Consider the following 23,941-nt stretch of genomic DNA (forward strand, 5'->3'; position numbering starts at 1 on the left):
CATCATCGATCATGAACTAGAGAGCAGCCTCCCCGGCTTCTCTCCATTTCATGATCGATGCCAAGGAGGCATTTGATTTCAAAAAGCTGAACTCTGGGTGCTGAACTCTGGGTACCCTTCTGCCGTCCGGTGGTGCTCCGTTTCCTAAACAGAGTGTAATGTTGAGAGAACCAATGTTTTGATCTGCATGTGCTCGTATTTGGATTTAATTCCACCCTTTCATTGTACTACAAGTGCCACTGCACCGCATCGAGTCCATGGAACTTTAGTAGTGTGCATATGGACTGAGTGTGGACTGGTACTTCCTTTAGCCAATGGATTTCGACCAGTTTGCAGAATTACCAAGCAATACAGTGGTTCTGTGTAGCATTCGTTGTGGCGTGCGATTAATTTAATGAAATGACCCGGCCAATAGCGTGACCGCAACTGGTTGAAGAAAAAAAAAAAAAAAGAAAAGCGCCTGTTAGGACTGGCCCTTAACTTCATTGGTAGAGAAGAAGTTTGAAACCCTGACGAAGGAAAGGGAGTGCTGGGGACGACTGTGTTGGATACTGGCGGTTGCTGATCTATCATGACCGTTTTGGTCATGCACATCGAGGGACCTCATTATAGCAACACGTCGTCCAGCTTTGCTTTTATCGAGCTACAGGGAGTCAGACTGGGCCATGTGCATGCGCGAGGAGGCGTTGCTGTACCTTCCATGCTGCATGGATCTGCAGACCGTCCAGACTCTGTTCCATTTCCGAGGAGTGGAACTATGGGATGGCATTACAGTAAAAACTACAGCAATGTGCTTCCGATTTTAGTGAAGAACTCAATAAAAACTGGGCGAGGGAAAGGAAAAACGAGAGGAAAGTCCTTTGTTAGGACTGGCCCTCAGTAAATCAACACAGAACTCTTCATGCTCTGAAAAGAAATTCAAAATTTACGCAGCCGTCGGTACCACGAGGCTCATTTAGTCCACGCTTGACTTGTCCGACTTCGAACTGTGGAGCCTACAGTAGTGCGATCTAGTACATGCTCAACCTCAAAAGTCTTCAACGGAAAATATCCCAAGCACGACAACTCGAACACGCAAGATTGCTTCTAGGATTGCAAGAGATGGCACTCCGCAGCGAACAGCCTATCTACGAGTCGTCCAGAGCACGTTGTGAAAGGGATTTAGTCAATGAGGTGCAGCTTCTTACCTTTGATGTGACTCATCGATACGTTTTGCTTGTGGCAAGTGGTCCTGATGAATGGAGGCTTCCGGGATTTATTTCTTACGACGTAGGTGACAGCTCGATAGTGAAGGTGCGCAGCGCTGCCAAGACGGTCATTGGTATCGAATTTCCGTTCATTATTCTTCGACATTGCTACTCTGAGGAGTTGTCCGTTGAAAGGGAAAGTGATGGTCTTTCAGCTAGTATGATCCGCGCTATTCTTGTTGCTCAATGCCATGAGAAATCTCAACGAGTGCCTTCTGGATGCAGTTGGGTGGCCATCACCAATGATCACAGAGCGGGTGTTGTCCATGTGTCGCACTCGGAGAAAGGAGCGGAGCAAGCCATTCGGCGAGAACTGGAACAGACCATAGCCAACGTTTCGCCGCCTAGACGAGTGCCTTGGGCGTCTATGGGATGGTATCCTGAAACGCTTCGAAAGGTGCGCGAAATATTGCATGGACACAATCTGCATGTGATGGGTGAATTGGTTCAGATCCGTGCGTCATCCAGAGGAGCCGTGCTAAGGATCAAGACGAATGAGAGCGATTACTACTTAAAATGCAGTACATCCACGTCGAACGATGCTGGAGTCACGTCAATAATGTCTCGCGTTGCTCCAGATCTTGTCGCCAAGCCGTTATTCGCAGATGTGGAACGTCGTCAAATGATCCTTGTGGACCATGGTGACGAGACTGGCTTCTGTGGATTGGATGGTGAAGGGCGTAAGCAGGTCGTAAGAGATCTGGCGCGTCTGCACCGCGCAAGCGCAAAAGTGTTACCGGATTTGTTGAAGGTCGGTCTACCAAGTTATTCACCGCTGTGGATGCGTGAGAACTTGAACTCACTTTTTCAGTGTAAGGAGCTTTTGTCCGTGCTAGAAACGGAACAAATACAGAAGCTGTCGAGCCTCAAGGTGAAGCTGCAAGATGATCTGACGGAACTTGTTGATTGGGAAATGCCTATTTGTTTGGTACACAATGACACGAGCGACGGGAACCTTATCAGGAAGAACGCCGATGAGGGTCCAGGGGTCCGGTTTTTCGACTTTGACAGTTCTTTTGCGGGCCATCCTTTGTTTGATGTTGACTGGTGCAGCCGGGAAACCCTAGAGGTCTATGCACAAGAAATGGACATAGCTGACATTGACGGATTGGTTAGGTTGAACAGGAAAGTATTCGATCTTGAGTGGCTCGTGCAAGCATATAGATACTTGGACATGGCTAGGGAAGCGGAAGACGGTGCTCCCCGGGAAGACGCCCTTCACTGGCTAGGAGACAGTGTTCGTACCTTGCTGTGGTGACCGAAGAAGGAAATGGTGACGACATATTTTTGGGCTGATTTAACGTGTACGACGGTGCAGGCTGGGACGAGGCGCTCTGCAGGTGGCATCAGCTGTATGCGCTTCGTAAGGAGTCGGAAAGAAAGTGTGAAAGTTTTGGCGGGAGCATCATCGCCAGGATGACAGTAAAGGAGCCATGAAAATGTTCAGTTCGTGTTTTGTATGTATCACCCGGCTTCATGAAACGCCAGTCCATCTTTGACAACGAGGCGTACGCACACTGCACTGCGGTTGCCGCATTCGTACCAGACGGAGCACAAGGAGGGGGCTCGTTGACAGGACTCGCGTACAGGGGGAGCAGTGTTGGCATGAGTGCGGACGGAAGACATGTGATGTCTGCACCCTGGGACGAGACTGTGTGTGCGTGGGACGTGGATAGAGGGATCACACTTCGTAGCGGGTGGGCAGAGGGCTGGCAAGACATCACGGGTCGAATTCTGAGGACCGCAGACACGGGCACTGTCTCATATACAGGATAAACATCGCATATAACTCTACGCAAGGGAAGAGTTGCATGAAGGCGAGAGGACGAGTTCTGAGGCTGTCCTGGGTCAATTGGATACTACAGTAGACTCATAGATATGGCACGATCACGCGATTGTACTTGCAAAAGGCCGACCTGCGAGTCCAAATGGCTGTAACGGTGAAGAGGCCGAGTGGGGCGTCGGAGGTCCTGTCGAGACGCGCTTTCCTGGACCCACGAGGGGCGAATTCGACGTCACCCTAGCGTCGCCGACGTCACTGGTACAAAACGAGAACATGCGGGGATCTCGTGTTGAGCGCGATCCAGCGAGCCCTTGGGAGCAGTCACGGACGCTGCCACGCCACGAGAGTCGCTTCGGTAATACTGGACACGCCGTACTCGCCCAGGAAGAGGGCTCCTGTCTATAACGTACGACGCACGGACCGGCAGTCTTTGAAGAAACAGGCAGGCCTTGGTACAATATCCGTCGAAAGATGCGATTTAACGCACAGTCGTGGCCGCACGCCTTGTCGCTCCTGACCATCACGCACACTCTCGCCTGTGCCCCGCGCCGCCCCATCCGTGACGACCCACTGACCTCCGCCAATTCTGTGTTAAGGCCACGGCCGCAGCCGGGTGCTGCCGTTCTTGCCGGGAATTGCCCGCTGCGTCCCTTTGCAATTCCTCTACCCCCATACAGCGGGGGCATCGCCGGGTGTCCAACTGATCTTTGTCGTCAATCGATGTATCTAGTGAGCGTGAATAAGTGCTGCGGCAAGCTCTGAGGATCGTACCCCTGTCGCAGAGTTTGTGCAAGTGGGGCTAACGCAGTGGTTTCCCGGCAGTCCCACGGGAGCTCTCGTGTCCGCATGCCAGCAATGTATCCCACTAACCCTCCGCCAATTGGCTGTTCCCAACCAAGGAGCTCTTGGTGGAGTGAGGTGGAGTGAGGTCAGCTTGAACACGTCGACATCCATCCGTGCTCTATCACCCCCACCACCGACACAAGCGCATCCGCACCGTCGCCGCCGCCCCACCGCCTTTACGACCGCCCCCCTCCCCCTTTCCCTCCTCCCCGCCCTTGCGCCCAAGCTCCCGCAGTTGCCTCTCCTGTCGCTCCTCCAGCCGCTCCTCCTCGTCCCCTTTCCCGCTCGCCCGCACACCCTTCCTCCTCGCCGTCCTGGAAGCAGCCGGCAGCCTTCGCCCTGCACGCGCGTGCCTACAACGTCTCGCACCACCTCTTCTCGCTTCTCACGGCGGGCGTCAACACCCAGTCCTCCTCGCGCGTCTTCACGCCCGCGGCCTGCGTCGTCGCGCGCGCCCACGTCTTCCCGCCGCACGCCGCGCACGCCACGCGCGCGGATTGCTTCGTCCCGCGCGCTGCCCTCGCCGACGGCGCCCCCGTCTCGCCGCTGCTGCTGCATGACCACGCCCTGCGCGACGCCCAGGTCCACCCGGCACGCCGCAACGGCGAGCTCTTCGAGCTGCTCCCCGGCGATGTCCACCCCGTCAAGGACGAGGGCAAGCTCACGCTACACGAGCCCGCCTTGCGCGCACACATGCGTGAGGGCGGCGGCCCGGGCGTGGTCCACGTGCGCTCGCACGTGAAATGAGCAGACGCGGCCCTGGATACGCCCACCGGCGGGCGGTGGGAGCTGTGTTTGGTGACTGCCATGTAATTTGTGTACACACAAACGGCAAAACTGGTTGAGGCTCGACCACGAACAAGGCAAATGTGTAAATACACGAAGCGCATTTTTGGCGGGAGTGAGAGCGACAAAGCAGTATAATGTCAGAAGTGTGTTGGTCCCCTTCAGAGTCTGAAGTTCAGACTACGGTTCCTCTGGATGACGCACAGATCTGAACCAATTCACCCATCACATGCAGATTGTGCCCATGCAATATTTCGCGCACCTTTCGAAACGTTTCAGGATAATATCTGACAGACGCCCAAGGCACCCGTCTAGGCGGCGAAACGTTGGCTATGGTCTGTTTCCAGTTCTCGCCGAATGGCTTGCTCCGCTCCTTTCTCCGAGTGCGACACATGGACGACACCCGCTCTGTGATCACTGGTGATGGCCACCCAAATGCATCCAGGAGGCACTCGTTGAGATTTCTCCTGGCCCTGAGCAACAAGAATAGCGCGGACCATACTAGCTAAAAGATCATCCCTTTGAACGGACAACTCCTCAGAGTGACAATGTCGAAGAACAATTAACAGAAATTTAATACTAAAAATTGTCTCCGCAGCGCTGGACACTCTAGATCCCGCACTGTCACAAGTTCATCAGAAAGAAATGTTGGATGCATTTATTCATCAGGACTACTTGCCACAAGCAAAACGTATCGATGAGTCACATCAAAGGTAAGACGTTGCATCATTGACAAATCACAACGTGCACTGGACGACTCGTAGATAGGCTGTTCGCTGCGGAGTGCCACCTCTCCCAATCCTAGAAGCAGTTCGCATATATTTTTCCGTCAGTACTGTGATATTGTCTCACATGTTCCTTCTTTTCCTTTGTGGCAGCGCGCGTGGAGAGATCAGCTTCGATGGTCACACGGCGACCGCAGACTTTGCAAATGAAAACACCCGGCATGTTCGTGATGTAGGCAGAAGTCAAACACTGGCGTGGGAGTCGGAACGGGCAGGAATAGCAGGACACAAACTCCTTCCACAGAACAGCGTGGTAGTTTTCAACTTACTCTTGGTCTGGAAGAGCGGGAGGGGGGGGGGGGGGGGGGCAAGGATCGTGTGAACGAAAATATCTTCACAATAAATACACTACTAGCTACCCTTCGAAGGGTAAAGTTTAGGTGCTAGACCAACAGAGAAAGGACACGGTCAGAGTTGATCTACTCTTGTATCATGCAACAACGCTTGTCCAATGGCAACTGATCCAACAGTTTCTATTTCATTTTGATTTCCTCAGAATAACCCTAGCTTGATTTATGAGTGCTTTTCATCTTTTTGTGGCCTTTTTACTTCAATCCGCAAAGTTGGGAAAACACGTGTTTTTACAGCGAGTTCGATCAAAATTTCTGGCAGAAATATTTTCGAACAAGTCTTTTTTTTTGCGTAAACTCTCTGTTAACGTCTTCTGCAAAAATCACAGGACCTCCAAACTTGCTGCATGTGAGTTTTATGTGAGTTTTGACAGCCTCTGTAGCGCTTTGGCCTCAAAACGCACACCACCACCATTCTTCTAACCATCCGCGCCATTCACACAACGTCACACCCCCTGCAAAACCCTTTCAAACTTAAGTATGGGCTCCTCGGCTGTCTCTAACGCACGCGAAGAAACACCAGGCACACCTTGATCTATCCCATTCCGATGGATAGAAGCCTGTTATGGACTTAAGACACTGCTATGAGCGTCAAGAAGACTGCAGTCGTTCAAAATGTTAGGGGCCAACAGGTTCACGGAGAAGTCCTGCCTATCCACATCTCCTGTAGTGTCGTCAAATAGATTGATGTACATGCTCGAGGCTCGTGCGGCTTGCTGGTGTTGCTTTTCCGTCCGCACTCATGCCAACACTGCTCCCCCTGTACGCGAGTCCTGTCAACGAGCCCCCTCCTTGTGCTCCGTCTGGTACGAATGCGACAACTGCAGTGCAGTGTGCGTACGCCTCGTTGTCAGAAGATGGACCGGCGTTTCATAAAGCCGGTGATACATGCAAAACACGAACTGAACATTTTCATGGCTCCTTTACTGTCGTCCTGACAATGATGCTCCCACCAAAACTTTCACATTTTCTTTCCTACTCCTTACATAGCGCATACAGCTGATGCCACCTGCAGAGCGCCTCGTCCCAGACCACACTGTCGTACACGTTAACTTAGCCCAAAAATATGTCGTCACTATTTCCTTCTTCGGTCACCGCAGCAAGCGACGAAAAGAGCCCCCTAGCCAGTGAAGGGCGTCTTCCCGGGGAGCACCGTCTTCCGCTTCCCTAGCCATGTCCAAGTATCTATATGCTTGCACGAGCCACCCAAGTGGACTGAATACTTTCTCGGTCAACCTAACCAATCCGTCAATGTCAGCTATGTCCATTTCTTGTGCATAGACCTCTAGGGTTTCCCGGCTGCACCAGTCAACATCAAACAAAGGATGGCCCGCAAAAGAACTGTCAAAGTCGAAAAACCGGACCCCTGGACCCTCATCGGCGTTCTTCCTGATTAGGTTCCCGTCGCTCGTGTCATTGTGTACCAAACAAATAGGCATTTCCCAATCAACAAGTTCCGTCAGATCATTTTGCAGCTTCACCTTGAGGCTCGACAGCTTCTGTATTTGTTCCGCTTCTAGCACGGACAAAAGCTCCTTACACTGAAAAAGTGAGTTCAAGTTCTCACGCATCCACAGCGGTGAATAACTTGGTAGACCGGCCTTCAACAAATCCGGTAACACTTTTGCGCTTGCGCGGTGCAGACGCGCCAGATCTCTTACGAACTGCTTACGCCCTTCACCATCCAATCCACAGAAGCCAGTCTCGTCACCATGGTCCACAAGGATCATTTGACGACGTTCCACATCTGCGAACAACGGCTTGGCGACAAGATCTGGAGCAACGCGAGACATTATTGACGTGACTCCAGCATCGTTCGACGTGGATGTACTGCATTTTAAGTAGTAATCGCTCTCATTCGTCTTGATCCTTAGCACGGCTCCTCTGGATGACGCACGGATCTGAACCAATTCACCCATCACATGCAGATTGTGTCCATGCAATATTTCGCGCACCTTTCGAAGCGTTTCAGGATACCATCCCATAGACGCCCAAGGCACTCGTCTAGGCGGCGAAACGTTGGCTATGGTCTGTTCCAGTTCTTGCCGAATGGCTTGCTCCGCTCCTTTCTCCGAGTGCGACACATGGACAACACCCGCTCTGTGATCATTGGTGATGGCCACCCAACTGCATCCAGAAGGCACTCGTTGAGATTTCTCATGGCACTGAGCAACAAGAATAGCGCGGACCATACTAGCTGAAAGATCGTCAACGGACAACCCCTCAGAGTAACAATGTCGAAGAATAATGAGCGGAAATTCGATACCAATGACCGTCTTGGCAGCGCTGCGCACCTTCACTATCGAGCTGTCACTTACGTCGGAAGAAATAAATCCCGGAAGCCTCCATTCATCAGGACCATTTGCCACAAGCAAAACGTATTGTTGAGTCACATCAAAGGTAAGAAGCTGCACCTCATTGACTAAATCCCTTTCACAACGTGCTCTGGACGACTCGTAGATAGGCTGTTCGCTGCGGAGTGCCATCTCTTTCAATCCTAGAAGCAATCTTGCGTGTTCGAGTTGTCGTGCTTGGGATATTTTCCGTTGAAGACTTTTGAGGTTGAGCATGTACTAGATCGCACTACTGTAGGCTCCACAGTTCGAAGTCGGACAAGTCAAGCGTGGACTAAATGAGCCTCGTGGTACCTTGGTACAGACGGTTGTACAGACGGTTGTACAGACGGTTGTGCAGACGGTCGCGTAAATTTTGAATTTCTTTTCAGAGCATAATAATAAGTGGATTCATTCAGTATGAGGCCATTGGTCGCCTAGATACCACCGTAATGTTTCTGGACTGCGTCTGCATTTTTGTATATTTTAAACAACGCGTCTGCACTGTAAATACTCCAACCGCATCTTGAATGATGTCAACGTGTACCCTTCTGGGAGGCTCATTTCTGAAAAGGGGTTAATTTTAAAAACTGTCAGTGCTAACACGTATACACGTAGCAGTCGGGCCAGCCGACGGCGCAGAGTAGTATAAAAACGAGTAGATCGGCGTAAACAAGAGAGCAGAGGTTTACCGCTCTCACAGGATATGGGCCGATCGCAATCGCGAGACTTTCACACCACTGCAAAACCCCAACAACACAACACAACTTCAATCTGCTCCAGTACACCCTTACTGTCGTAGCCCGCTCCGGCGATAGCCGTTGAAGCCCAACTCACGACACCATTTCCTAAGCAGACATTCGCCTACGGCGCCGACACTATAGAGCAACTGCTACCATTCGGGACCCCCTCTGTCAAGCCGCAAAACTTGTAGCCATGGCGGATCCCTGGAACACCACTCCAGTCACAGCAACAAACATTCCCCTGCCCCAGCAAACAAACAACACACAGCCATTGGCAGCTCAATCATTCCCTCAATAGAAATTCACCGACCAGCTTCCATATCTCACCGAAGAGAACTTCCTCCAGTGGAAGGCGAATCTGGAAGATATACTCATCGAACACGAATGTGGGATAAAACCTCTCCGCCCTGGGTTGGGTGAGAGGCGGAGGTTTGAGCGAGGGAGCACGCGGCGTGGACGCGACGCGCTAATAGAACCGATCGGACGAGCTCGCGAAAAGGGAGTGGCTCACTGGCCGGTTACGCGCAGTCGCCCCGTGGTGCGTGAACGGGAGCGACCGGTAACGGGTTAGAAGCCAGCGCGCGCGATAGACAACCGAAACGGACGTATATAGGCGCGAAAGGGACGGGTGCGAGCTTGCCCCAGTTTACCGGTAGGGACGGGTGTCAGGTCTTAACCCCTCAGAGGGACGCCTCGGACACCTGTCCCAGTACAGTAGTACAGTACCTGCCGCCTAGTGCGTGCCGGGTACTGTACACAATTAAAAAGCTAGCGCCATAATTACTACTAACGCACGGACGCTGCTACTACACGTGTGCATTACTGTACACGCGTGTTGCTTACAGACTACCGCACGGACGACACGTGTGCTCACGCGCACACGTAACACGCGTAGACTACCGCACGGACGACACGTGTGCTACTGTACACGTGCGCCACGCCACGGCCGGTTGGTCATCGCGCGCGCTCCCTACACGTGGGCACACCCGCCTACGTGTGCACCGTGCACGGCCGCACGGTTAATAACCTCCCCGCGCGCGCGACGGTCGTTATACTACAACGAACTGGAATTTCTCATCATGAGTAATCACCAACCGTCGCGAACTACTTCCGAACAAGATTCTCTCTTTCTCCGAAAAGCTTCTGCAAGTGGCAGAAGACTCATCACAGCCAGTATTCCAGCCCAAATTAACCGCCTTCTCCCGATGCAGGTCTACACTGAAACACTTGCGAAGATTGTAGAGGCTCTACAACAACTCCTGCAGAGAACTTCCGCGATGGACCACCAAATACTCGAGCGTGAAGCAAGACAGCTCACCTTAACCACAGATCTGATAATGAAGGAGTACATTGACCAGCACAGGGCAATTCGCGCTAAAATGATCTCCGCCAATTACCCGAACATCAACAACGTTACGCATTATTGTAGAAGGTCTTAGGGAACACCCCATTTTTACTGTGCACATCTCAACATTCAAAGCAGCCGGGCTCCCCAACACGATATCCGAGCTCCATAACAGGCTGTCCGACCTCTACGAGGATCAAAGAGGCAGACTCAATATGTCCTCGCAGCCAATGCGCTCCTTCCATCAGAGCGACACAAACCAGACGCATAACAGATTCGACCAAACCAGAAAATTCAACAACAGACGGTATGATCCCCGCCAGCAACCCCATAATCGGCATCGGACAAGCGGCAGATGGAATCAACCTTACAAAACACAGTACGACAACCAAACCGGCCAGCTTATGCAAATCGTATAAGCTGCCAAATTGGTAAATCAATCTACCAATCCGCAGCAAGATCGAGCCCGAAGCCCCAAACGCCAGATTCCACGCCGCACAAAGCATGATTCCCAGGCAAATGTTGCCACTATCGACACCGAACCAGACGCTGAAGACTACATGGCAACCTTCGGCCATATACCATTCCCCAAAACAGCAGACAACGGGGACGCAGATGCTAACAGTAAGTTCATCCTTGACTCCGGCACCAATCCCTCGCACATCAACATCCCCACCACTGACTCCAAAACACTGCAATAACCCATTCGAACACAAACTGCTTCCTCCCCGATAACATCCAACCTCGTTGGCTCCCTCAAGGGGAAGACCAGCACTAAACAGACATTCCGACTACCCATAATCATCAACAACGCACTGTCAGCCTCCCTCCTCTCAGTACACGCCATCGCTAAGCGATTTGGACACGTCCTGTTCTTGGAAGAGACAGCCACAATTCTAGACACAAAAAACCGAAAACACACACCACTAGTTGGAACAGCCACATTTGGCAACGGTCTATACACGCTAGACAAACCAGCATTCCGCATCACAGACAAAAAATTAACCATCCGCAACCAACAGCTTATGCCATCCGAACAATGGTGTAGTATCATCAAGTACTAATAAATGGGTCATTTTGAGAGATTTTAAAATATTTTTTGGATGGAATCCACTATATGCCTTCAAAAGTCGTTTATGTGCCCCTTACAGCCGGTTAAGTAAGCCACAGGTCTGGAACTGCGAATCCGGCGCAGTAAAAGTCCCATAAACACCGTCAATACAAGGCAGTTCGGTATCCTCTTAGGAGCCCTACAACGCACAAATAATGGGTCAAATGTTGCGTGCCGAAGCAAAAAAAAATATCAATTTTAATGGCCACCTTCAGTACCCGCGCGGCGCTGAAGTGCTCGTAGCCTCGCTTCGGTTCTGCGAGAGGCGCGGTTTGCAGCAAGAACTACAGTGCGCTCACTGCGATGCGCCAGCCAAAGCTGATGCGCACGTTTGTTCAAATCCGATTGAAGGCGTTCTCGCTGGCGTTCCGTCACTTCCAGTTGTCTTCTCTCTCGCCGCTCTTTCGCCTGCGCTGCCCGCTGTTCCCTTCCCCTTTCAGTAGCCTGCCGTATTTCTTCGCGCTCTTTCAAAACAGAAAGAATTGCGTCACCCGTCAGCAATGCTCCGCTTCTCGTATTAACTGTACTATTTAACAAAACCTCACCATCGCTGCGCACCAAATTACATGACTCCTTAAAACTTGTAACGAGTTCACGGTACGACTCGAATGCGGCCGACTGGGACTGAGCCCCTTCGAGGTTGGTGATATCCGTCGCTTGGATTACATTCGGGTTAACTCCGCGTTTGCCAAAGTCCCATAGCCCACACGCCCTGAAGCCGCTCCTGATGTTCTGAAAGTTAACTGCCTGATTGTACGCATTTGTCAGAAGCTCGCATACCGTGTACACATCATTTTTTGCATTGTCTTTTACGACGACAGTCCGTCGGTTAAGGTCATTCCGAAATGCAGTCTTGTAGGGGGAAAAAACCGAAAAGTCCAAAGGCTGCGTGCGGTGGCTGGTGTGAGCAGTTAGGCCAACGATGACAATTCGATTGTCCCAGAATAACTTCAATACTTTGTACGAACAGTGCGCACCGTATCTATCGAGGGCGAGGAGAATATTGCGGAACCTTTGCCGTAATTGATGCGTCTCCTGTACAAACTTCTGTCCCCACTGATAGAAAATCCCAGTGTCGACACCAGCCTTCTCTCTGCAAACGCAATGCGCATTGGGGGGAAGGAATGTAAGAGGGGTCTCGATGGTGCCATCTGTACGCTTCCTGTATTTTGCCTTTTTGCCTGGAAGCACTGCAAGCGGACACCAGGCCCTTCCATCTGCTGAAATAACTGGCATTATGGTCACATGTTGGGCATTAGAACTCCATTTTAGCTCAACTGAATTGCTGCGTCCATGGCAATCGAAAAGAGCTTTCGTTCGAGACCGAGCGGCAGTGCGTGTCGAAAATCCACTCTCGTCTATGTTGAAGATTTGCGCGGAAGACTCAATTTGATATTCCCTGTACACTTGCATAAGCCGGACGTAATGCTTGGCGAGATTTGTCGGTGCTATCGCCAATTGTCGGGGCTTCTCCAGTTGCGCTCGTCTTTTCAATGAGATCTCTTTATGCCGTCCCAAGAAATTGCGCACGAAGCCATCCCCTGGTCTGCAATCTGTGAAAGGGAGTTTGGTTTGACGTGATTGCGGGAGTGACTTTACAAAATGTTGCACCAAATCCTTGAAGCAGCTGCGTGATAGTGGCGTTCCGCTGTGTGAGAATGACAGTAGTGCATTTTTGATGATGGTCTCTTCATCTCGAGTAAAGAGGGGTTTGCGGCCTCGTCTCTGAAGTGCTTTGTTCGTCTGTTTGCTCAACGGTGAAGTGTTGAATATGACACACAATGTGACTTCGCACATTTGCGTATTGAGATGTTGGAGGTTCGTAGACTGTGAAGGGCTTTGTCGTACTGCTCGCTTCGTGCATCAGGTTTTGGAGCGAGTACGCGTTTTGGGATCATCGAGGCCACCGAGGATGCGAATGACAAAAGGAGGGAAGTGACGAAGTCGCGAGGCTGCTGTGGCGGATTGTGAAGGGAAATCGAGGCACAAAGTTCGTGATCGATTGAATGAAGCCCGCCAAAAAGGCTCGTCGTGTCAGATTTGAAATCGTATGAGCCGTTCTGACGGCAGGCGAACTACAGTGTTTCGAAGGCTGTTTGAAATGGCGCATGTAGATAATTTTAATTGCTAAAGCGACCCAAATTAGTCCTCTGACCCAGATTTTGTGCACCCGATGATACAACGGCGCGAAGGCAACGGCACCACCGCTGCCGCCCCGCGATACAGTACGATGGGCTGTAAGCGCGAGCAGAACCGTAAGGAGTTATATTTACAGCTGACGGCCGGTGCAGAGTACAGTAGTACCCCGCCGGCTACACGTGTAGGATCCGAACGGTAAGTAATTAGTAATTAGTAGTTAATGGCACAAATTAGCCAATTTAGCACGGTAGCTGGTATACAGTAAGTAACAGCTACTGTTGCGGGACAGGTGTCCTGGCGTCCCACTTAGGGGTTAAGACGGGGGGCACCTGCCCCGTTCCAGTAAACGGGAGGCAGACTCGCCTCCCTTCTCTTTACGGCTAATTGTTATCCCGTTCCGGTGTCCATTTTTGTCTCAGGCTTCTAACCCGTGACCGGCCGTCCGGATCTAACATCACCGACCGGCTGCGCGTCACCGGCCACGTGAGTCTTCTCTCTTTTCGAGTCCTTCCGTACGATTTGCGTTCGCGCGTGGGTTACTCAGCGGCGCGCGCTGCCTTATCTCTAGCCCCCCTCGTTTCCGAGTGGTCGGGACGAAGGTAGTTATACCACACTACTCTTTAGCTCCTGACACAACAATTTCAAATTCTCGCGTGCAAGGCAAAAAGTCAAAAGACAGGCTAACATTCATGCTTTGCTGGAACGCATACAGGTCTGAAAAAATCGAAATTATGGTCGTCGGAAAATCAAAAAATTGTCGAGCTTTTAACTAAAAATCTGCTGCAGAGCTTGGCTTCGATTATTACTCCAATAAGAAGGCTTGGATGACTGCCAAATTAATTAATGATTGCATACTGCGGTTTCAGGTGTATGTCGCCAAAACGCCGGGGAGGAGTGTTCTGCTTTTAATTGATAATTGCTCTGCGCATGGGAGTGAGGCTAACTTGCGACCTCTCCTTAATGTGAAGGTCGTGTTCTTGCCCCCAAATTGCAGCTCTAAAATCCAACCTCTCGATGCAGGCATAATTGCAGCTTTAGAACTTCGATACAGGCGCCGGAAAATGGATCGTGCACAGGACAACATTGATACGGAAGCAAAAATATATAAAAAGTTTACGTTCTAACAGCAATGCCATGGTTTAAGATGTGTTGGGAGCATCTGCCGTCAGATGTTATTGCAAATTGCTGATGTCACACAGGGTTAATTCAGGCCGAGCCTATGATTGATCTATGGAAGACGAGAGTGGCTTGGTGCAAGAGGTTGAGCGGCAAATGGAGTAATTAGTGCCTGTAGGACGACATATTTCTATTGCAGGTTTACTTAATTGTGGTATCACAGCCCAGATTTGTAATTTGTACGGCACCCGCCGCCGCGGGGGCCTTACAGGCGGACGGACTACACGTGTGCATTACACGCGCACGCGCACGCTCACACGGGCATTACAGGCGGACGCCTACACGTGTGCCTTACAGACGGACGGACTGTGGTGCCAGAAAGAGTCCGATGCCCCCTCGACCTCTGTGGGTCGGGGGGCGACGGCGGCTTTATTGGAGTGTGCGGGATCTTTGCCCTAATGGCAGTGCACTGTCTAGTGTGCTGTCTTATCTGGGTGGAACCACACGGACTACACGTGGGCATTACAGGCCGATGGACTACACGGGTGCCTTACAGGCGGAAGATCTACTGTATACGTTACAGCCCGGAGGTTGTATATGACAAGGTACAGTAGTAATGGCACAGTACAGTGCATTACAGAATAGAGTACAGTAGTACAGTAGGACGGACAATGTCCAAGACCCCGCGACCTCGCTTATTTAAGCGACGGCGCCGGGCAATGACAGTAAACAGTCAAGGATCTTTTGGGAACGGATTTCCTTCGACGGTGCGACACCGCGGGTCAAGACAAGCCTCTGACTTAGGCGACCTTGTCTGCATCTGTCTTGCGACGTTTCCCTGGCTTCTATTGCCTTTACTTTACCTTTTCCATTCCTCCGTCTTTGCGACTACGCGGGTTAAGACTAGCCTCTAACCTCGGCGTGTTACTGTCGCTCGACGTCTCAATTGTTTTCCTTTTTTTACTCTGTCGTTGCGACCACGCGGGCTAAGACTGGCCTCTAACCTGGGCGTATTACTGTCGCACGGCCTATTTCTCTCTCCCTGCATTGTGACGATTGTCAAGTCGCGGGCTACGACAAGCCTCTGGCCTTGGCGGCACTATTGACATCTGTCCCGCTCGTTCCCTCTAGGAGTTTCCGCTACTCGGCGCTCCGCCCGTGTCTGACACTAGTCTTTAGGCTCGGGTTCACCCCTGTTTTGTGTGTTCTTACACCACCCCTTCCAGTGCTGGTCCCATTAAGGGTCCGCACTTCGACCAGTACGTCGTGCTTTTACAGTCGGCCGACGTACTCCCCCTTTGCTCTACCACAGTCCCGATCTACCGCGGGACACCCCCTATTGGTTGTCACCTCTTCCTCGAGCTAGCTCATAGCTGGCGACCGCCACTATACTACATTAATGCTGAGGGTGAGGACGAATGCACAGAGCTTTGGAGAGATGCAAATATTGCTGACGTGGTCAGCAGAGAAAAAGAGACTAGCAGTGACGAAAGTGTGGATGGCTGTGCCGAACTGCCGTGCGGAAAGGAGCAGCTCAGGGCGCTAGCTTTAACAAAGCGCATCGCAGAAAGTACGCGTGAGGGAGGTGCAGATTTTCTGCGGACTGTGCGCAAAATGCAGGCCGCTGTACGTCTGTACTGTACGCAGTCTATGCAGCAAACGACCATCGATAGCTTTTTTAAATAAAATTATGAAGATGTGAAATGATTGGTGAACAGTGCTCGGTATGATATACTTCGATAAGCGGAACCCCCTTTAAGCGGAACCGGAGGGGTTCTCCCGTGCTGGTTCCGCTTATCGAGAGATCACTGTACAGTGATGTTTCCATAGTTGTCCTCCTCGACGCTACGTGTAGAGGGGTTTTCAAAATTAACCCCTTTTCAGAAATGAGCCTCCCAGAAGGGTACACGTTGACATCATTCAAGATGCGGTTGGAGTATTTACAGTGCAGACGCGTTGTTTAAAATATACAAAAATGCAGACGCAGTCCAGAAACATTACGGTGGTATCTAGGCGACCAATGGCCTCATACTGAATGAATCCACTTATTATTATGCTCTGAAAAGAAATTCAAAATTTACGCGACCGTCTGCACAACCGTCTGTACAACCGTCTGTACAACCGTCTGTACCAAGGTACCACGAGGCTCATTTAGTCCACGCTTGACTTGTCCGACTTCGAACTGTGGAGCCTACAGTAGTGCGATCTAGTACATGCTCAACCTCAAAAGTCTTCAACGGAAAATATCCCAAGCACGACAACTCGAACACGCAAGATTGCTTCTAGGATTGAAAGAGATGGCACTCCGCAGCGAACAGCCTATCTACGAGTCGTCCAGAGCACGTTGTGAAAGGGATTTAGTCAATGAGGTGCAGCTTCTTACCTTTGATGTGACTCAACAATACGTTTTGCTTGTGGCAAGTGGTCCTGATGAATGGAGGCTTCCGGGATTTATTTCTTACGACGTAGGTGACAGCTCGATAGTGAAGGTGCGCAGCGCTGCCAAGACGGTCATTGGGATCGAATTTCCGTTCATTATTCTTCGACATTGCTACTCTGAGGAGTTGTCCGTTGAAAGGGAAAGTGATGGTCTTTCAGCTAGTATGATCCGCGCTATTCTTGTTGCTCAGTGCCATGAGAAATCTCAACGAGTGCCTTCTGGATGCAGTTGGGTGGCCATCACCAATGATCACAGAGCGGGTGTTGTCCATGTGTCGCACTCGGAGAAAGGAGCGGAGCAAGCCATTCGGCGAGAACTGGAACAGACCATAGCCAACGTTTCGCCGCCTAGACGAGTGCCTTGGGCGTCTATGGGATGGTATCCTGAAACGCTTCGAAAGGTGCGCGAAATATTGCATGGGCACAATCTGCATGTGATGGGTGAATTGGTTCAGATCCGTGCGTCATCCAGAGGAGCCGTGCTAAGGATCAAGACGAATGAGAGCGATTACTACTTAAAATGCAGTACATCCACGTCGAACGATGCTGGAGTCACGTCAATAATGTCTCGCGTTGCTCCAGATCTTGTCGCCAAGCCGTTATTCGCAGATGTGGAACGTCGTCAAATGATCCTTGTGGACCACGGTGACGAGACTGGCTTCTGTGGATTGGATGGTGAAGGGCGTAAGCAGGTCGTAAGAGATCTGGCGCGTCTGCACCGCGCAAGCGCAAAAGTGTTGCCCGATTTGTTGAAGGCCGGTCTACCATGTTATTCACCGCTGTGGATGCGTGAGAACTTGAACTCACTTTTTCAGTGTAAGGAGCTTTTGTCCGTGCTAGAAACGGAACAAATACAGAAGCTGTCGAGCCTCAAGGTGAAGCTGCAAGATGATCTGACGGAACTTGTTGATTGGGAAATGCCTAATTGTTTGATACACAATGACACGAGCGACGGGAACCTAATCAGGAAGAACGCTGATGAGGGTCCAGGGGTCCGGTTTTTCGACTTTGACAGCTCTTTTGCGGGCCATCCTTTGTTTGATGTCGACTGGTGCAACCGGGAAATCCTAGAGGTCTATGCACAAGAAATGGACATAGCTGACATTGACGGATTGCTTAGGTTGAACAGGAAAGTATTCTTCAATCTTGGGTGGCTCGTGCAAGCATATAGATACTTGGACATGGCTAGGGAAGCGGAAGACGGTGCTCCCCGGGAAGACGCCCTTCACTGGCTAGGGCGCAGTGTTCGTACCTTGCTGTGGTGATCGAAGACGGAAATGGTGACGACATATTTTTGGGCTGAGTTAACGTGTACGACAGTGCAGGCTGGGACGGGGCGCTCTGCAGGTGGCATCAGCTGTATGCGCTTCGCAAGGAGTAGGAAGGAAAGTATGAAAGTTTTGGCGGGAGCATCATCGCCAGGATGACAGTAAAGGAGCCATGAAAATCTTCAGTTCGTGTTTTGCATGTATCACCCGGCTTCATGAAACGCCAGTCCATCTTTGACAACGAGGCGTACGCACACTGCACTGCGGTTGCCGCATTCGTACCAGACGGAGCACAAGGAGGGGGCTCGTTGACAGGACTCGCGTACAGGGGGAGCAGTGTTGGCATGAGTGCGGACGGAAGACATGTGATGTCTGCACCCTGGGACGAGACTGTGTGTGCGTGGGACGTGGATAGAGGGATCACACTTCGTAGCGGGTGGGCGGAGGGCTGGCAAGACATCACGGGTCGAATTCTGGGGACCGCAGACACGGGCACTGTCTCATATACAGGATAAACATCGCATATAACTCTACGCAAGGGAAGAGTTGCATGAAGGCGAGAGGACGGGTTCTGAGGCTGTCCTGGGTCAATTGGATACTACAGTAGACTCATAGATATGGCACGATCACGCGATTGTACTTGCAAAAGGCCGACCTGCGAGTCCAAATGGCTGTAACGGTGAAGAGGCCGAGTGGGGCGTCGGAGGTCCTGTCGAGACGCGCTTTCCTGGACCCACGAGGGGCGAATTCGACGTCACCCTAGCGTCGCCGACGTCACTGGTACAAAACGAGAACATGCGGGGATCTCGTGTTGAGCGCGCTCCAGCGAGGCCTTGGGAGCAGTCACGGACGCTGCCACGCCACGAGAGTCGTTTCGGTAATACTGGACACGCCGTACTCGCCCAGGAAGAGGGCTCCTGTCTATAACGTACGACGCACGGACCGGCAGTCTTTGAAGAAACAGGCAGGCCTTGGTACAATATCCGTCGAAAGATGCGATTTAACGCACAGTCGTGGCCGCACGCCTTGTCGCTCCTGACCATCACGCACACTCTCGCCTGTGCCCCGCGCCGCCCCATCCGTGACGACCCACTGACCTCCGCCAATTCTGTGTTAAGGCCACGGCCGCAGCCGGGTGCTGCCGTTCTTGCCGGGAATTGCCCGCTGCGTCCCTTTGCAATTCCTCTACCCCCATACAGCGGGGGCATCGCCGGGTGTCCAACTGATCTTTGTCGTCAATCGATGTATCTAGTGAGCGTGAATAAGTGCTGCGGCAAGCTCTGAGGATCGTACCCCTGTCGCAGAGTTTGTGCAAGTGGGGCTAACGCAGTGGTTTCCCGGCAGTCCCACGGGAGCTCTCGTGTCCGCATGCCAGCAATGTATCCCACTAACCCTCCGCCAATTGGCTGTTCCCAACCAAGGAGCTCTTGGTGGAGTGAGGTGGAGTGAGGTCAGCTTGAACACGTCGACATCCATCCGTGCTCTATCACCCCCACCACCGACACAAGCGCATCCGCACCGTCGCCGCCGCCCCACCGCCTTTACGACCGCCCCCCTCCCCCTTTCCCTCCTCCCCGCCCTTGCGCCCAAGCTCCCGCAGTTGCCTCTCCTGTCGCTCCTCCAGCCGCTCCTCCTCGTCCCCTTTCCCGCTCGCCCGCACACCCTTCCTCCTCGCCGTCCTGGAAGCAGCCGGCAGCCTTCGCCCTGCACGCGCGTGCCTACAACGTCTCGCACCACCTCTTCTCGCTTCTCACGGCGGGCGTCAACACCCAGTCCTCCTCGCGCGTCTTCACGCCCGCGGCCTGCGTCGTCGCGCGCGCGGATTGCCTCGTCCCGCGCGCTGCCCTCGCCGACGGCGCCCACGTCTCGCCGCTGCTGCTGCATGACCACGCCCTGCGCGACGCCCAGGTCCACCCGGCACGCCGCAACGGCGAGCTCTTCGAGCTGCTCCCCGGCGATGTCCACCCCGTCAAGGACGAGGGCAAGCTCACGCTGTACGAGCCCGCCTTGCGCGCGCACATGCGTGAGGGCGGCGGCCCGGGCGTGGTCCACGTGCGCTCGCACATGAAATGAGCAGACGCGGCCCTGGATACGCCCACCGGCGGGCGGTGGGAGCTGTGCTTGGTGACTGCTATGTAATTTGTGTACACACAAACGGCAAAACTGGTTGAGGCTCGACCACGAACAAGGCAAATGTGTAAATACACGAAGCGCATTTTTGGCGGGAGTGAGAGCGACAAAGCAGTATAGCAGCCTCCCCCAACAAGCGCATCTCTGTCTGCCGCATTCCCGCCTCCAACATCCTCCATCCTCCATCCTCCAGCCCCATCCTCCAGCTCCCATCCTCCAGCTCTCGCCAGCATCGCGCGCTCTCAGAAAAAACCCCAGTAACATCCTAGCAAGAAAGAACGATATATTTTACAACAACATAAAGCCCCTACCTCTCCTCTCGCTATCCCGACCAACAAGCGTGCCTCGCGCGCAAGCCACACAAAAACGGCACACGGGAGCAGAGTCGAGCCGTTGACGACGACGCGCACGCGTGCGCGTCGGGCGGGGGTGGGGCCGACGGCGGGAAGGCGGGCGGCTCGCGCGGCACGGGCTCGGGGACGTGGAAGAGGCGCAGAAGCATGCCCTCTATGTGGAACGGGCCCGCGGCCTCGAGGAAGAAGTGCATTGTGATGGCGGGGACGGCCGTGACGGCGGGGACGGCAACGGGGACGGCGGCGTCCTTGTGGCGGCCGCCGAAGACGTAGGCGGCGACGGAGCCCTCGGCGACGTCGCGCTCGACGCCGCCGCGGGCGTGGACCTCGGTGAAGCCCTTGCGGAAGTGGACAGGGACGCCCGGGACGAAGGCGCATGTGGTGAGCCACCAGCGGGACACGAGGGAGGCGGCGAGCGAAGAGAGAGTGGCGGCGGAAAGCGCGTGTTGGGTGGGGGCGATGCTGAAATGACGGCGCGAGAGCGAGGCCCAGATGGCCGGGTCCGTGGCGGCCGCCGCGGTGGTGGTGCACAGCTGGGAGAAGAGGGTGGTTTGGGCGGGGGTCATGCGGTGGAGAATGTGGAGGAGGACATCGTGCGGAAGGTGAGGCAGCGCCTGCGATTACTTCTTTGGCGGAGGAGCAACAGCAGCAGCGCAGAAGGGGGAGGCATGTCTGCTCAGGGATGTCCCAGCCGGCTTTCGCGTTTCGTCCGGGAGCCCCCACGTCCTCACTGAGGGCCATTCCATTCATCGTGATTGGCAATCACGCAATCACGCAATCACACAATCACGTCAATTGTTAATCTGCACGCATGGAACCAACGAAGGAAATGGATATGATAAATCAGGCTTGCGATTCTCGAAATGGGAATCTGAAATTCAGGGTTGATATCGCATACATGGCATATGCGCCAAATACAGTATCCTGCCAGCGGCCATCGTTTTTGCTTTATCGAGAGGCACCTAGCTGGAGCATTAGGAATGAAGTAGCTCTGCATTAGCGATATAAGTAGATACGTTTGCGGATAGATATCAAAAAAAAACAACGAACAAAAGAACAGAACAACACAGTGCTTTAATTGCGCAACCAAATCCTAGTGCAACTAGTCCGGCATAGTCGAAGGCTCGAGAGGGCGTCAAGCATTGACAACCGAGCAGTGAGGAGACTGTTGAACCACGCGGCGACATACTTCGCGTTTGAATCTTAGAACCTCGCGCACGGAATCAGCCTATCCAACTCGGCACCCCTGTCTCCGGGCAACGGTGACTTGTTGCATCCGCTGCCCTTCGGTAGTCTACCTTCCTGCTGTACGCGGCCCGTTTGTGGACAAACCGGAGAGACCAACTCCTCCCGACAGTTCCTGTCGTACGCGGCACGCGCTCTCGGAAGGGTCGGCTTTTCAAGATCTGACTCGACATTGAAGTCAGACATATATTTACTTCGGTAAATATTCTACCAACGCAGAGAACAAATTGTTACGGTTTTGACATCAATAAATGGTGCCTGCTCCCTTGTGGTTGGTTGTGTATATTACGTTTCCTAAAACATGGTCATGCTGATTAAAGAAATAAACAATCGACTTAAAATTAATCTTGTGCTCCAACTTCCTGTAAATGCTCCTTGCAATTCTAAAAGATTTAAACCCCATTCAAATATTCGTACATTTCGAAATGATAATCAACGCGCTGCTTGTGCAACCCAAGGTTGCACCTGTGGGAAAGCCAGAAAGCAGGATATACTCTCTTTGCCGTGCCATCATTACCTCCTATGAAACCTTTGCCCATCCAGAGCCGTGGAAATGTGCTTACAGCTATAAGTAGCACACGTTGGAGAAAGGAACGATGCAGAACGACGTTAAATTAATGTCGTGATCGCGTGATTGCGTGATTGCATGATTGCCAATCACGATGAATGAAATGGCCCTGACCTCGGGAAGAATCATCCCGGACTTAGGAACGGGCCTCTCAGACCCGTGAGTAGTGTGGTACAACCGTAGGGACGCTAAATCGTAAACGGAAAAGGACAGGCTGTACCTAACAATGAGGGAGCCTGGGGGACCGCTACACTGGAGTGTCAGGTAGAATAATCCGGAACGGTAAGAAGCACAGGACAAGAGAGGAACACCGCACTGGACACGCGCAGTCGTACTGGGGTGTAGAGCAGTACGACCGGTGGCGAGCTGAAAACCTGAAGGACTTACTTAACCGTACGGTAAAAGGACTAGGGTAGGAAGTAAGGGGAGGCGTGCTTGCCTTGGTTTACCTCCAGCCCGGTGCCCCCCTATCTTATACCCCCTAGTAGGGCGGTGGCACCGGACGGACTACAGTAGCTGTACATACTATAGCCAGCTTACTGTAGCTTACGGTAACTAAAAATGACTACTGTATTAACCCACCGATCGGTCGCGCACCACGTGTACACCTGCACTAGCTGGTGCCACTAACTACACGTGGACTCCCACGTGGCCACATGTACACGTGCTGGCCACGTATGCACCGTATCGGTTAACATCTTACTACTGTACTTGGCGAGGTCTCTGGCGCCCGCCTAGTACCGTAGCGCCACTTGGCAATTGTACCACAAGTAGGAGCAAAACTACTGCTCGTCAGTCAGGGAAGCAACTTGTGCGCTGTCGACATGCGCACACGTTTCAGGAGCGAAACGGGACGTGTAGCACATTTCTAGATTGGGCCATTTGCGGATCTTGGGGTGACAGGTGCGGCTTTTGATGCCCCTGGGGAGGTGAAGTTCTAGCCCTGGGGGTGTGTTGGGGGCGACTATCCCAATTGAGGTGGCATTGAAGGGTGACGTTCCTCATTCATCCAATTTCGAGGGTGACGTCGCCTTAAGAAAACGACATGTTGAAACATGCCGATCTTTGTCTGTGTGTATAGGGCGACATTGGATCGTTTTCTGAGATTGATGTGATTTCAGTTGGAAATATACGGTGACTTCATATGCGAAACACCGGCAACTTCTACCCACTCTATCTACATACAATTACATACAGTATTTTCCATACTACGGAAGCATTTTTACCTAGTGTTTTCATCCCCATAAAGCTGTCTCAGTGCACAATCAGTAACAGTATGCGTCTCAGAACGACAAAGAGAGCAAGTATACTTCCTCTTTGATGGCGCGTTCAGAAGGCAGAACGTACGCCGCGTGAC

At 52.5% G+C, this 23,941-nt stretch overlaps 7 protein-coding genes; 4 read left to right on the forward strand and 3 right to left on the reverse strand.

The window, feature by feature from the left end:
* Positions 1-686: 686 nt before the first annotated feature.
* CHC_T00006380001 (hypothetical protein) lies at positions 687-1,353 on the reverse strand. XM_005718739.1 is given in 2 exon segments: positions 687-1,161; positions 1,162-1,353. The coding sequence occupies 1 exon segment, from the start codon at positions 1,351-1,353 to the stop codon at positions 1,162-1,164; it is 192 nt and encodes a 63-aa protein (XP_005718796.1). The 3' UTR covers positions 687-1,161.
* A 54-nt stretch (positions 1,354-1,407) lies between these two features.
* On the forward strand, positions 1,408-2,505 carry CHC_T00006381001 (hypothetical protein). Its single transcript, XM_005718740.1, has one exon. The coding sequence runs from the start codon at positions 1,408-1,410 to the stop codon at positions 2,503-2,505; it is 1,098 nt and encodes a 365-aa protein (XP_005718797.1).
* Positions 2,506-2,517: 12 nt separating this feature from the next.
* CHC_T00006382001 (hypothetical protein) lies at positions 2,518-2,706 on the forward strand. XM_005718741.1 is given in 2 exon segments: positions 2,518-2,667; positions 2,668-2,706. 1 exon segment carries the CDS (start codon positions 2,518-2,520, stop codon positions 2,665-2,667), a length of 150 nt encoding a protein of 49 aa, XP_005718798.1. The 3' UTR covers positions 2,668-2,706.
* Positions 2,707-6,098: 3,392 nt separating this feature from the next.
* Positions 6,099-6,230, reverse strand: CHC_T00006383001 (hypothetical protein). Its single transcript, XM_005718742.1, has one exon. The coding sequence runs from the start codon at positions 6,228-6,230 to the stop codon at positions 6,099-6,101; it is 132 nt and encodes a 43-aa protein (XP_005718799.1).
* Positions 6,231-6,685: 455 nt separating this feature from the next.
* Positions 6,686-8,364, reverse strand: CHC_T00006384001 (hypothetical protein). XM_005718743.1 is given in 2 exon segments: positions 6,686-6,885; positions 6,886-8,364. The coding sequence occupies 1 exon segment, from the start codon at positions 8,362-8,364 to the stop codon at positions 6,886-6,888; it is 1,479 nt and encodes a 492-aa protein (XP_005718800.1). The 3' UTR covers positions 6,686-6,885.
* An 8,430-nt stretch (positions 8,365-16,794) lies between these two features.
* CHC_T00006385001 (hypothetical protein) lies at positions 16,795-18,488 on the forward strand. XM_005718744.1 is given in 2 exon segments: positions 16,795-18,285; positions 18,286-18,488. The coding sequence occupies 1 exon segment, from the start codon at positions 16,795-16,797 to the stop codon at positions 18,283-18,285; it is 1,491 nt and encodes a 496-aa protein (XP_005718801.1). The 3' UTR covers positions 18,286-18,488.
* A 168-nt stretch (positions 18,489-18,656) lies between these two features.
* CHC_T00006386001 (hypothetical protein) lies at positions 18,657-18,826 on the forward strand. XM_005718745.1 is given in 2 exon segments: positions 18,657-18,803; positions 18,804-18,826. 1 exon segment carries the CDS (start codon positions 18,657-18,659, stop codon positions 18,801-18,803), a length of 147 nt encoding a protein of 48 aa, XP_005718802.1. The 3' UTR covers positions 18,804-18,826.
* The last annotated feature ends 5,115 nt before the right edge of the window (positions 18,827-23,941 follow it).

The sequence above is a fragment of the Chondrus crispus genome, genomic scaffold, assembly GCF_000350225.1.
Source record: "Chondrus crispus Stackhouse genomic scaffold, scaffold_40, whole genome shotgun sequence".
Classification (NCBI taxonomy): domain Eukaryota; phylum Rhodophyta; class Florideophyceae; order Gigartinales; family Gigartinaceae; genus Chondrus; species Chondrus crispus.

What these genes read in the sequence shown, in the direction of transcription:
- CHC_T00006380001 (XM_005718739.1), bottom strand. Translation starts at nt 1,353, where the DNA reads ATGTCGAAGAATAATGAACGGAAATTCGATACCAATGACCGTCTTGGC.
- CHC_T00006381001 (XM_005718740.1), top strand. Translation starts at nt 1,408, where the DNA reads ATGATCCGCGCTATTCTTGTTGCTCAATGCCATGAGAAATCTCAACGA.
- CHC_T00006382001 (XM_005718741.1), top strand. Translation starts at nt 2,518, where the DNA reads ATGGTGACGACATATTTTTGGGCTGATTTAACGTGTACGACGGTGCAG.
- CHC_T00006383001 (XM_005718742.1), bottom strand. Translation starts at nt 6,230, where the DNA reads ATGGCGCGGATGGTTAGAAGAATGGTGGTGGTGTGCGTTTTGAGGCCA.
- CHC_T00006384001 (XM_005718743.1), bottom strand. Translation starts at nt 8,364, where the DNA reads ATGCTCAACCTCAAAAGTCTTCAACGGAAAATATCCCAAGCACGACAA.
- CHC_T00006385001 (XM_005718744.1), top strand. Translation starts at nt 16,795, where the DNA reads ATGCTCAACCTCAAAAGTCTTCAACGGAAAATATCCCAAGCACGACAA.
- CHC_T00006386001 (XM_005718745.1), top strand. Translation starts at nt 18,657, where the DNA reads ATGTCTGCACCCTGGGACGAGACTGTGTGTGCGTGGGACGTGGATAGA.